We start from the raw sequence: 13,940 nt of genomic DNA on the forward strand, positions 1-13,940 counted from the left end.
ATGCCCAAAAGCTGACATTCCAATAAGGAAAAAAAAAAAAAATCAAGTTCTCCAAATAGCCAGTTTTCCATTCTCCACATTTACTCTAATCGGCGATTAAATCAATATATGAACCAATCATTTTGGAAAAATCCAGTTTAGCAATCTCAAATCTAAATACAGTCTACATTCCCAGCACCTCCAACTACATGTTCAGTAGCACCAGTGAAATGGTTCTGCACACCAGGTAGCCAGGGTAGCACTGCTCTCGCCTTCAACACAAATCCCAGTGGTGTTGACATTTCAAGGTATATTGTCCCACATGTGGTTCTCATTATAGAATCACTTCATCCGCAAGGTAGACATCAGCTTCTCTCTTTTCTATAGAAAAGCACTTGGATTTTAGGTGGCACCAACGCTGCAGAAGTAGAAGCAAGGAAATGATGGATACCGGCAAGGAGAGAAAGGACAAAAAAAGGTTTAGTACACTAGTGCCTTTCTCATCACAGTCCCATGTTCAAAAGTTGGAGGAACAGGGAACCATCTCGTAGGCAGAACTGCCCACGCGGTCTTGAAGGTAACAGTTAACCCTTTCTATATTTCTTAAGACACGCACTACAAAACTCTCCACTACATGACTGAAACCCCACAGAGATCTGAGAAGACCCAGAGAAAGGGCTTGCCCAGGACAGACTGAGCCCAGTGCCACCAAGCATACTCCATCCCCAGCTCAGCTTCTCGAGGGAGCCAGCAGCCCTCAGCGTCCTTTCTGCCCTCCTCTCTAGGCAACAAGACCAGCAAGCCACTCAGTGGCCTCCTGACACAATGCTCTGCAGCCTGCCAGACCTCACCCACCCGAGTGGCTTCTTGCAACGCACCTAAACACTAAAGGTTCTATTTGGTTTTTATTTCACTTCCGTCTTCACCCTACAGTTACAAGTTGTCCATAGAAAGTGCCTGCTTGAATGTGAGTTTTCTTTGTCTGTCTCTCTCAGTCACACACTCACTCACAGCCTCGCCCTCCCCCTCGCAGATGAGTGGAAATTTCCACTGAAGCGCTCAGTGGCTCCCCGTGAGTGGGGTGGGGGAGGGAGAGGAGAGGAATTTGCAGCCAGGAAGCCTCTTCAAGCCTTTTGGAACATAGGAAACAGATCCGTTTGAATGCCAGTTCCTAGACTGTATCCGTTAAACCTTGCTGGATTCAGGCTTCACTGAAGCAGTGAATTATTCTCCTTAAAAGCAAGACAGCCTCTGCATGGAAAAGCCCCATTCCTTTTTTAAAATCCGTTGGGTCTCATACATTTTAAAAACTACCAAACCTGCTGCAGAATTCTTACAAATCTTGGGACACTGCCACTAAAAAGAAACCTCCAAGGCCACAGCAGCCCTGCCCTGAAACCCCATCGTGAAGCACCTACACACAAGAATGGGGTCAGGATGCTGGCCTGGACTTAACGCTGGCAGGAGAGCACAAGAACATAGAAACGTTAGCTAACGGGAAAACTACAGAGGAGAATCAATCTCCTCTAGAGAGGGTGCCAGCACTCTTGGAGTTAGCTGCAGACACATTTGGAGAGCAAGTCAGTAAAATTCCACTGATTCACCATAGAGCCAGTTATTTTTATCATTCTGCTTACCCGTAAACAGAAGGGCGTCTTATATGTAGGCCCGCAGATCTTTGCTATAAGCACCTATTCACATTTTAAACACATGAGAACAGACAAAGGAGGGACAAAACAGGCAAGAAAAACCTCCTTCACTACTTAAGAGTTCTCATACACACACATTCTGAAGTCAGCCCAATCGCACTGCAGTGAAAGCAGAGGTGGTAAAAACAGTCAAAGCAATCTGGGGCATCCTTTTACAAACAGGCACAAGCCCATCGCTGCATTATAGACTACGGTTTCTTCTAAGGTTCCCTCTCCTGCACTGGAAATCCCTCTTAGTCTCAGTCCAGCCCCATCTAGTGGAAAGAGAGCCTTAAACCAGTCTGTGCAGCCCTGGAGGAAGATGCTAAGGCAGTTCTGGCAGAGGGTGACTGATACTATGATTCAGTAAAAACCTGCCTCTTCTGAGCAAGGGTCTAAATGAGCACTTACTCCCTTCTGCCTGTGTAACACTGTCCCCTTTTAGACACCAAGGAATACAGAAAGAATTTTCCACAACAACCACCTTGCCTTTCTCAGACAGTTGATGAGGGTACGAAGGTGAGCATGTGAAAGCACAAAGGAAAGATAATCTGGGGGTGCCCCCAGGAGACCAAAGCAAATCCAGAGCTGAGAATAAATTCCAGCCCCTCTAAGACCATCCCCCCCCCGACCCCCCACTCTACCCCCAGCTCTTAATCATGCTCCAGTGGTTTCCAGACACTGCCTCGTGAAATGGGTGGTGAGTGAGGCCAGAAGCCTCTGTGGGGAAAAACGGTCCGAAGACCCCAACTTCCCAACCATCCCAACCTGGCCCAAACAGCAAGAGGGCATCCGGTCAACTCTTCCCTGTCACTAGGGGACATAAATGACTCGTCCAATTCTATTGACCCTCAGAGATTATGCGTTTAAGTAAGTTTCTGTGGATCAGCCTGGGAACTTAACCATCAAGTTGTTCCAATGGGAAAGTAGGTTCCCAGTTATAAACAATAAACTTACAGACAAATTCCTAGAATGTAACCTGTTCCCAAAGTCAGGACTGACTACATTAATATTTGGAATATAATGATTATTTTTTTTGGCATAAACTGGTAATAGGCTTGATATAATAATAAACACCAGGTACCACTTTCAAGGTACCACCTCCTCCTTTTGGAAAGCTTCCCAAATAACCCTAAAGTAGCACTATCTCTCCTACCTAAGCACCTCTCAGTCCATTCTTCTTTCGGGCAGGCCTACTTGGCATGTGTGTAGCAGGGGTATGCATTTGGGGGAAGGAGGTGAGATGGGAGGCAATCACTCAACATGATGGAAGTAACTGCAAGAGAGACGCCTGGCTGTCAGCCTCGGTCAGAGGGACGGTTCTGTACTGGGCCCCTGTGTTTACAGCCCCTTGGCTGGTGCCTAGGTTAGCCATATGCAGTCATGTCTTTAATTCAAGTGAAAACTCCTTGAGATCAAGAACCACAACGATCCTAAGAACCACCCTGAGACCTAGGAATGCCACTAGGATATACCATTTCTTCCCACAAAATGTAAAAGCAACAAACACTTAAAACCAACAGGACCACAATGCAATGTGGATTCATGGAGGGCATCTAGGGCTCACTCGTTAGCCAGTTAAAAAACCGGCTCTCAACATATCAACCTCAGGAGTCAAACCAGTGCCCCACCAAAATTACAGATACGTTTCACGGCCTCCAGGGCTGTTTGAAAAGAGCCAAAAACTTCTGAATGCTAATAAATGCATAACACACAAGTCCACCCTGTTTCTTCTCAACCACTTCATAAAAGTGAACCTTCCCAGCACCTAACACACCCTGGCACATAGTCTCCTTCGTACATGCTTGTAATGCCTTCTGTGGCTATGTCAGTGCACAAAAAGAACTTGACAAGTGAACAAAATGCCTACTACAAACGTCACTGGGGTTAGTGACTATGGGAGGACTGGCTGCAGCTAAGGGAATATCAGACTAAGCTTAAGCTCCACAATGCAGCCATCTGACACGCCACTCAATTTTAAATCTTCAAACCAGGGAACTCCCAACTACACTAGCCCCTCGTCTCATTTACCAAAAGCCACTGTGAAGAACATTAGTGAGTGTTACAAAAACAAAGTAACATGGTCAAGTAAAATTGACAAACTAGGGCATCTTATGGAAGGGCTTCTCACCATTTATACGCTAAGGTGTGCTGTGAATTTCCAGGATTAGATCATGCAAGGCTTCCCACACCTTTTTTTTTTTTTTTTGGCCGCGCTGCGCGGTATGCGCGGCATGTGGGATCTTAGTTCCCCGCCCAGGGATCAAACCCGCGCCCCCTGCAGCGGAAGCTCAGAGTCTTAACAGTGGACTGCCAGGGAAGTCACTTTTTTTCACTTTTTTTTTTTTTTTTTTAAGGCTTCCCACATCTGACTGATCACACACACCCTCCATTTTTGGTGGAGCATATCTGTATCACTAGCATTTCAGAGACCACACTTTGGAAAATACTACCTCAAGAAAATAAATACCAGATACTGATTTAGCCTCAGAAAAGCAAACTTAAAACATGAACCTCCCCCACTGGGGCTAGGCACCACCTTTTTATGTTGATGTATAATAGACACAGTATGGTATATTTTAAGGATGCTGCTGCTTCTTCTCTGAGGAGTCTGAAAGTAAAAAAACAAACCAACAGAAAAACCACCCAGAAGTAAAATCCTTAACTATAAATGAACTAAGTGACGGCAACACAGCCCTTGGTGGGGCACCGGCACCTTGTGAGGAATCTGGAATGTAGGTCTGGGGTTGTCAGCAGCTCTGGCTTGATTCCAGGTGAGCTCTTCCCAGATCTGAGTTTATTCTATCCATAAAGGAGAAAGAGTACCACCCTACCCCAGCACCGCACACAGAGGCCTGAAAACTAGATGAATTAATGCGGCAGTTCTCAAAGCGTGGTCCTCACAGTAGCAGCAGCAGCGCTACCCACGCACTGTGAGAAATGCAAATTCCAGGATGCTGGTCACACTAGCCCTCAACAAGGTCAAATCCTCTACTTGGAAAGGGAGCAGAAGAGAGCATTCCTACTGTACATCCCTGAAAGCACATAATGAGGAAACTGACTTCTCTCCCTGTTCAGTGCCTTCCATACATAACAGAACCTGACTAATAACTCTTGGCCAAATTTTATATGCTTCTCTTAAAAAAAAAAAAAAAAAGGCAAAAGGATTCATAGCCTTGCTATTAAAACCAAACCCCTTTGTTTGGTTTAAGTTTAAAAAAAATGTTATACACACAGTCTCCATTGCTTACTGTTGTTATGATTGTGGAGAGGAATAAGCCACCCAGCATTTCAGGTTGCCTAGCAACGCCTCAGGCACACTCTTCAGAGGTGCTCTCAAGAAGCTGAACGCTAGCACAAAACAAGGTGAAGCAATCAAAAGAAACGTGCAGTCTGTGCCACATCTCGGCAGAAGGTTTACAAGCAGTAAGAAAGCCCGGCGTCAGGTGTGACTTTACTCGGGCCCATCACGTGTAGCAAACCTGCACAAGGCTGCTCGCCCCACATGACTAAAAGCAGCATCATACAACACCCAGTACTGTCCACAGAGCACATCTTCAGAGGTTATTTCATTTGACCACTGTGACAAAGTGGATGGGAGAACGACCACCTGAGTTCAGTATCCAAGGAAGCCAAGTGACTTGGTCTAGGCCACACAGCTGGGAGCCCCAGAAGGAGAATCAAGTCTTCTAGTCCTGGACTTTCCCTGCTCCGCTAAAAACTGATTCCCGTTTCTCTATCACCTACTTCTAGGAAACCCAACAAAATAAGATTCTTCCTCCAAACCAGAAACCTTGGGCATGAGTTTAGAGAAGCGGCAAACCAACCCAACAAACTGACCTTGAAGAATTTCTACAAGGATAGGTATCACTATAAAATCAAATCCTTGACATGTTTGAGGAACTCGCTATATACTATGTGAGAAAAAGGTCCCATTACAGAAAATTGTGATTAAAATTGGCTGGAATAGGTAAAACCATGCCATGTTCCTATTGGGGATTTTAGGCTCTGGTTATACACATTAGTAATAAGTACATTTTGCTTGTTATCTGCAACCTTCATATTTACAAAGGATGCACTGAGTAGGTGGACAACACATTGCTCAATGAGGTGTTTTAAAGGCGAAAGTTAAAGAAATGCCAGGGGAAAACAGTGCTTAAGTTGACGAGAAAAGTTTCCCACAATCAAAAGCTTACAAATGTATTACTGCTGGCATGACCTCTTTGGGAGCTCTGATTAGCTTACTGTGGGTCAGCATAAATGCATCCCATCTGCAACACAACATTGCTGGGGCACGTAACTGCACACCACCTGGCGCAGTGGGGATCTGACTATGAGCGTCTAATAACTCCTGAGATGAATTACACAGCGCACCTTACGGAGCCCACCAAAGGCACGTGTCCAGTGACTCACGAAGGACTTACCCTCCCCTGGTGTGCTGCTGACTGTGGGCGGAGATCCTATAAGGAAGCGCACGCTCGCCCAGGTTCTCCAAGTTCCTCACCACAGCCCCTCTGTCCATCAGGGTTTCAAGTGTACGCTTCAAAGCAGCAGCGGTCTCTGGCTGGTTTTTGTTTTTAAAAAGAAGAAAAAAACACATCAGAATCAATGTAAGAACTAGAAATGATCAAGTGTGGTCAGTTCCAATCATAACAGCTCTATTGGTAGGGATCTTTGGGTAAAAGCAACAGAAACTACTTTTGGCTAACAAAGTTTAAAAAAAAAAAAAAGAGAGAGAAAGACACATTTATCATAAGGATATGAGATAGCTCACAGATACGAAGGAAAATCTGAAGCAGCAGGCCTTGGAGAGTTCAGGGACCAGAGCAGCTCCAGGGATCTGGGAGGCAGGAACTAATGAGTGTTGTCTTCAGAGCACCTTGGCCAGGATGAATCAGCGCCAATCACTGTCAGTCCTTGTAGCCCATGATTCAAAATTCAAATTCCAGGGAAAGAGCATCCTCTTGGCAGGACACTTTGACCATCTCACCAAAACCATAGACAGCCAGTGGGAAAAGGGGTTGTCTCCCAAAGAAAAACTGAGAGATTGTAACCAAAAGGGAGAAAGGATGAGTAAGACCCAATCTCTGCCCGCATGGAGCTTACAATCTAAGAAAGACATGAACTCAAAAACCCATGTAAGAAGGCAGAACACCGGAAGTGACATAGGGACCAGAGAGCTCATGAAAAGAGAAAGCACATTCAGTTGGAAGAAGGGTTCCATTAAAGAAAGCGGTCTGGAGGGGAGCCCTGGAAAATGACAACGGGAGATGCAAAGAACAAACAAACCAGGCATTGAGTAAAAGAGCAGAGACAAGAAAGTATTGAGGAAACAGCTAGGAGTCCCATCTGATGAAGTACAGGACAAGGAGGACTGAGAAGTTAAGATCGTAGGTTGGGTCCAAGTATATAAACAATCAATACCTGTTACTAAAAACCAAAATTGAAACAATATAAAATCCCATCATCCAGAGATAAAGGACTTCAAATATTTTGGTGAATTTCCTTCCAGATAGCCCTCTATGCACATGTATACACCAAAAACTTTTGGAAGAACAGACAATTTATAGGGGTAAACTTGAGAAGACACAACTAACGGAATGTGGAAAATGAGGGAGAGGCGTGGCAAAAGAGGGGCACCAAACATGGTGGCTGGGAGAATGGGGTTATTATTAACAGCTAAAGGGAAATCTGGACAAGCTGGCTGGGGACACAAAAGATGACTCTGGTTTAGGACATGCCGAGTCTGAGATGCCCACAGTTCCTCCAGGCTGACCTCTCAAGATGTAAACCTTAAGCTCAAAACAACAGGGCAGGCTAGAATTACACATTTAACAGTCATCTGCAGAGAAAGGCTATCTGAAACCCTGGGAGGAGTGAGGGCACTGAGGGAGGGGGTGGGGAGAGAAGAAAAGAGACCAACAACAGAACAGGGTGCGGGGGGAGTGCAAACATTTGGGGGCTGACAAGAGGCCTCAAAGCCAGAGAAGCAAACAGCAAAAGGAAAACCAGACCTCCCTTGTCACAGAAACTAAGGGAAGAGGCAGCCTCCAGAATGACAGGATGCAGATGAAGAAAAAAACCACAGCACAGTGACTGCATGGTCACTTAGCAAGATGGGGCTAAAAGCTAGATTGCAAAGGTAGAGGTGACAGAAAGAGAAAGCTCTAGAGCCTGAGGGGCAAACAAATTTGAGTCAACTTTGAGGAGAGAGAAAACACAAGGAAGTTAGCAGTTAAAGGGGAATGAACCAGTCGAAGGATAAAATGTCGGATGTTTTAAACATCATCATCGATGGCCAATATGATTTGCTGCGTAACTGCTACGTGATCAACACAGATCTAGTGTTTTATTGGTACATATTTAATCTTCACCACACACAAAAAAAGGAGCCAAGAAGGTTGATAGATTTGGAAACTGGGCCTCTGAGAGATGTCATGACTTTGAGATTACATGGCAGTTAACAAGTGAAAGAGCCTGATGCAAAGAAAAGGAACACTGACAAAAGTCAAATCGGGGGAGGAGGCCAGAGGACACCCTGGCAAGGAAAAGAGTACTTCTCCTCAGACATAAGTGAAGAAATGCAAGCAGAGAAATCTTCAATGCAGGAGTGAACTTAAGAAAAGGCTACCTTCCAGTGGCTCATTTTGGATCAAATGAAAAGAAAACTGCAGAACAATTTTAAGTGTACACTCTAGTAACTGAAGAAAATCCCCTACATACCTGTATATTTTCTTTCTGACAAATACTGCTAAAATGCTGTGAATGCACTAAGTATTAGTTTTAAGGTGTAGAAATAAAATTTCTACTTTTATTTCATATTGTAGTCTACTAGGGATTTTTTAAATTCCTACTGAAAATTATGTGTATTTATATATTTAAGCAGCCTTATGATAAACAGAAACTTCCTGAAAACAAAAATAAGGGCCAAAATCTCTGCATTAACGCGAACTAGGTAAAAAGTCTATGGCAATTTCTCCTTACGATTGTAAACAAATATTTTTATATAGTTCTAAATCAAACAGAGCCTAAATTCTTCTCACATTTCATTAGTTCACAGACGTTTCAGTATTTTGCAGAAACCTCATTACTAACAGCAGGGTAATATTTCATTTCATTAAAAATGCTATTTCTTGACTCGATATTGCATCAATTAAATTATGATAAGTAGATGAACAGTCTATCCAAATAAAGAATGGGTAAGGGAGAACACAAACAAACACACACACACACACACACACACACACCACACTTTGATTACAGTCTTCTGATTAGCTACCCAAATCATAAATTTTAATTCAGTGTTGCCTGATTAAAAAGGAATATATCTCAATGCCTCTTGTTTAAATTCCAACTGAAGAGTTTACAGTATGAAACATGGAGCATCCTCTTGTGAAGTAAGAGCTTGTATAATAAGATTTGCTTCTGTCCAAAAAAGGGGAAAGGCCACCTAACAAGAATGTAACTTGGGAAAATATCAAAACACATTTTAACTTCGGCATGTCAAGGTCAAATTGCAGACTGTTTGAATGGCCACATTCATTTCACTGTAATTCAAATTACCCAAAAGTTAAAAAGATGAAGGAGGGGTTAAAAGACTTCCTGTTTATTAAGGGAGCTGCTCAACTAGTCCCATATACCTACCTCGTCACTCTTAAGTCAAGGGTCAGCAATCCAGGGCCTGTGGGCCAAATCTAGCTCACTACCTCCTTTCGCAAATAAAGTTATACTGGAACACAGCCAGCTCATGCATTTACATAGTGTCCATGGCTGCTTTCATGCTAAAAGCAGACTTGAAATTACAGCAGAGACTATATGACCCTCAAAGTCTAAACTAGTTACTATCTGGCCAACCTCTGCTCTACAGTGTAATGGACTGAGGGAAGCTGGCAAGGCCTCAATCCACTCACCCTAAAATGTACCACAGATAATACCATGAGCCTGGGCCACTGAGCTACAGACAGTGAGTTCCCCATGGGATGGGTCCGCAGGCAGAAACACAGGGCGCCAACCTAATAAGGAACATCAGCCTGACTGTTCAAATCACCACAGGATTCAGAAGGGATTCTACAAAATCACCATTCCACCCACCAAGCTCCTAATCTAATCAATCCAGGCTTTCAACTTCCCTTATTGGTGAAACTTCTAAGTCTATTAAAATAAAAATTTTAGGCTTCCAAAAGAAAAAAAAAAAGCTCTGCTCAACACAGCACAATGTTCAATTTGTAAAAACATATGGTCTACAGGAAGCACACGATCTTGCTGGCGTAATTCTCATTTACAAGGTCTCTGAACCCTTTAATTCCAACTATTCTAAGAGAGGTTGTGCGCATGTGCTCCTTACGGGCTTCTCTCACCCCATCTGAAAGCAGCTCCTTAAGACTTTCCTCCAACCCACCATATGTCAATGAAACACAATTCTGTTACAGCACAGATTGGAGAGCCAAAAACGTTCACTTGGACAAAAAAAGTATGGAAAAGAAACAGTGAATGAAATGTGAACGGGAACTAGGAAACCTGGACTCCAGTCGCAGCTCCTTCACTAATGCTATGCCACTCTTTAAATTATTAAATTTAATAATAAATTATTAAAATGTATCCATTTTAAAGTTGTGCCTCAGTTTCCTCATGTGCTAAATTAGTGGTTCTCAACAAATTTTCTGTCTCTATAAGCCTCTCACAAACAACATTTATGTCACAATTCTCAAAATATCCTGGGGGCACAAAGTTTTTAAAAAGTCTCTCTTTTCTTCTGATATCCTCATCACCCCAGAGTGCCCCACCCATCTCAGGGACTCTTTATGTCATTCTCATTTACTTCTACACAGCAATTTATGAATATCCTTTCATCACGGGAATGTAAGCTTCAGGAGAGCAAGCACTTTTGTCTATCTTGTACACAAAACTGTACTCCCCAAATATACAAGAGTCTGGAGCGGGCGCTAGAAATGGTGGTTGAATAAATTAGTGTTATCAAATGTACCTCTCCAACAGGGTCTCTTGCTTACTTACTCTCATTTTCCCCCCTGAGGGACTGGAAGTTTCCTCGTTTCTCTAATACAATTTGAAGCCACTTTTCATATACAACATACCTCACTATCAGGGTAGTGACCATAATACTGAAGCAACATTACAGTACTAGCGTTTTTCTGTTTATTTCATGTAGTGCCAAAACGCTGTTAATACCAATACTACGGTTTAAAAGAATCCAGAATTCATCTAATAGAAGTGAAACTAAATATTTCATGTATTTCAGAAATATAAAGTACTAACATACATAAACATAAATGTTAAACCTGGATTGTTCTAATTATCTGTGATAAGATATAATACTATCCAAAGAATTTACACTAAACAATACTTAAAGAAAGTTCATCCTAGACAAAATTAAAACCAAATTTTGATATTATTATTATTAATTACTGGACCTACGCGTGTTCAGGCTACAAAAGAAGGCTTTGGGAAAACCCAACAGCTAACTTCAAATATTTTCAGGGCTACTATGTAAAAGATAGGTATGTTTTATTTGGATTGGACACTGAGAAACTGGAATCAAAAGGTAAAAATTACAGAGAAACAGAGCACTGATGTATAAACAAGAACACATTTCTGAAAATTACAGCTATATGAGAGTGAAATAGGCTGCCTTGTGAAGAACTGACCTTCCCATCACTCGAAATGCAAAGATATGGGATGACCGTCATTTCAATCTTTGCACCAGGTGGGAAGTTAGACTTTTCGACTTCTAAAGGCCCTGCTGAGATTAAATTCCAATACTATTCTGACACCACTCATCATTCTGAAGGACATTCTGAAGTGCAGCCGCCTTTTTACAAACACTACAATTGCGTGGTGGTGAGGAACACACTACTAGTAAAGTTTGGTGGTGGTGCCTAGATTTATGTGAAGGCACCAGCTGTTTTACCCACTATTGCTTTTGCAGTGACCCCCTGAAAAGGTCTCTGGGAAGTCCAAGGCTCCTCAGATCACATTTTGCAAACTGCAGTTCTAGGGATTCTAATGGACAAAGTTTCTGTAAAAAAGAATAAAGAGCAAGGAGATGAGGAAAACAAAAGGAAGGCCATCTCTACTTGCCCCTCAAATAAAACCCCCATTCAGTAAGGTTATTTATAAGCTAAGAATTCATGGGACTATCATAAACACCATCGGTCAACGACCAGTGTTTAATCTAATTAAACTTATTTTCATCCCAGAAGAGAAGCTTTTCAACAAAATTATCTTGTAAATTAGACTCTCTGGCAAAGACAGTTTTGAACCAGTGGCCTTCGGGTGCACCCAGCTATCACTACAACACCCTCACGGCCCACCAGGAAATGAAAACCACATAGAATCCACAACATTTAATGGCGTGAAGCATCTACCTACACCTCACCCTTCTCACTCTACAAAGAGTAGTGCAACTCCCAGGAGCAAGTAGGATTTAGGGAAGGTGGAGCCAGGTCAGAAAACTGTCAAAACCTGTGAAAATGTAAATGTAAAAGCCTTTCCCAACCAACGCTGCATCTTAATTCCAAGGTTAATCTCCTTAAGAAAATTTCCTTGAAATTTACATTTCCAAATAGAGAGAATGTACCTGGAAATTCTACATTGAGAGTCTCACAGCAATTTGAAAAAGAAAATCTGTGAGCACAGCTTTCAACAGAAGAACCAGCTTCCAGGGAAAGCTCTGCCACTAGCAGACCTCAGTTGGAAGCAGAGAATGGACACCACCTACCTCAAAATGTGTGAGGTGCCAGCCCTGCCTAACATCTACAGAGCCCAACTTTGGGAATGATTCCATGGGAACTGTTTTATCAAATATTTTTATGACTCAGTAGAACCTCTTTGCCCCACAATTTATTGAATCAAGAGCTGCAGTCCTCCCAGTAATTAAGGATAAAAATTACTAAGCACAGAAGCTATTTTAAAAATTAGAATAAAATTCAGTAAGGGCAAGTCTAGAACACTAAAAAAAGTAAAGATACATAAATACATGCTGGAACATGATTATACTTACCTATAATGAACTATTATACATTATTATAACTTGTAGGTAAGTGACTAGAAAAGTAACTCTTAAAGATTTTTTAAAGGTCAACGATAGAAAACACTTGAGATCTTTTAACTGCTCTACTACTTTGCCCATGAATCATTAAACCATTTATTTAAAAAAATATAAAATAACTACGAAAAAAGACTTAACAGACTTTAAAAAGCGGGGGAGAGGACAGGAGAAGAGACGGGAACCAATACACATCAAGTGTACTGGGAAAGTAACAAATACTCTAATGAGGTGAAAACCTGTTTCTTTTTATAAGCCACTGTTGTGTACTCTGCAAACCGAAAATATCTCAAAATTTTAAAATAATGTTAAATACTGCAAATTCACAGTTCAGACATATCAAGTGGTCATTTAACCGTTAAAGCAATAGAGCCCTAGGAGTTGCTGAAGCATGTACTAAGTGAAAAGCACTCATGAATATGATATTCAATATACACACTCATATTCATGAGAAACAAGTATGCGGGGGCATCTAGAACTCTCCATTGCAGAACAATTTTAAAATAATCTTAATGGCATAAATCAGCTGTAAAAGAGAAGGTGTATACATCCACATCTGGAAATGGAGTGAGTACAAACTGGATGACTTCTTATAAATATATCAAACTCTGTGAGTATCAGAACTATAAGTTGAACCTTACGAAACTGCCATTTGGGAGGATCAAGAACAGTCCAAATACTGACCATTTCTTAAGGCTCAACCTAATAGCTATCCACAAACAGTCCTCTCAAAGTGTCTCCCTCAAGACAGGTATTTCCAAGTTGCTCACTGTGAAATCCACCTCCAAAAGGATAGCCACGGGGATATGAAATACAAAGTCCCTGCCCTTTAGAAGTCTGTGATGTAGATATGCGGACACACATAAGTAACTAATAAAGGGAGGGTGAAACACTTCTGACTGGTGGTTTGGAGATGGCAGACCTGAGCCAGACTCTAAAGGCTGAAGAACACCTCTTCAAGAGGTAGAAGGAGCGTTATTAGGGTCCTCTCAGAGCAGGTCTGGATTAAGAAGGTTCTGATGGAATTTATATTTGGGGTAGAATCAATGTGGACACTGTACTCGGTACAGGTAGAAGCCATTGCTTTTTTCCACTCGCGGCAATATTTTTTTTGCCCAGAACGTTAAGATTTAGTTTCTTCAAACACACTTTTGGTAAAAACGTAAACTTTCTGGAGGACAATTTGGCAATATATATTAGTTTAAAATATG

At 42.1% G+C, this 13,940-nt stretch overlaps 1 protein-coding gene across 1 annotated transcript in view; it reads right to left on the minus strand.

The window, feature by feature from the left end:
- MRPS6 (mitochondrial ribosomal protein S6) overlaps positions 1–13,940 on the minus strand; it is a 66,643-nt gene that overhangs the window by 10,404 nt on the left and 42,299 nt on the right. The window contains exon 3 of the mRNA XM_060297825.2: positions 6,092–6,231. Coding sequence (XP_060153808.1) covers positions 6,092–6,231 — 140 coding nt within the window. The remainder of the gene's footprint in view (positions 1–6,091; positions 6,232–13,940) is intronic.

Source organism: Globicephala melas, chromosome 4 (genome assembly GCF_963455315.2).
Source record: "Globicephala melas chromosome 4, mGloMel1.2, whole genome shotgun sequence".
NCBI classification, from domain to species: Eukaryota; Metazoa; Chordata; class Mammalia; order Artiodactyla; family Delphinidae; genus Globicephala; species Globicephala melas.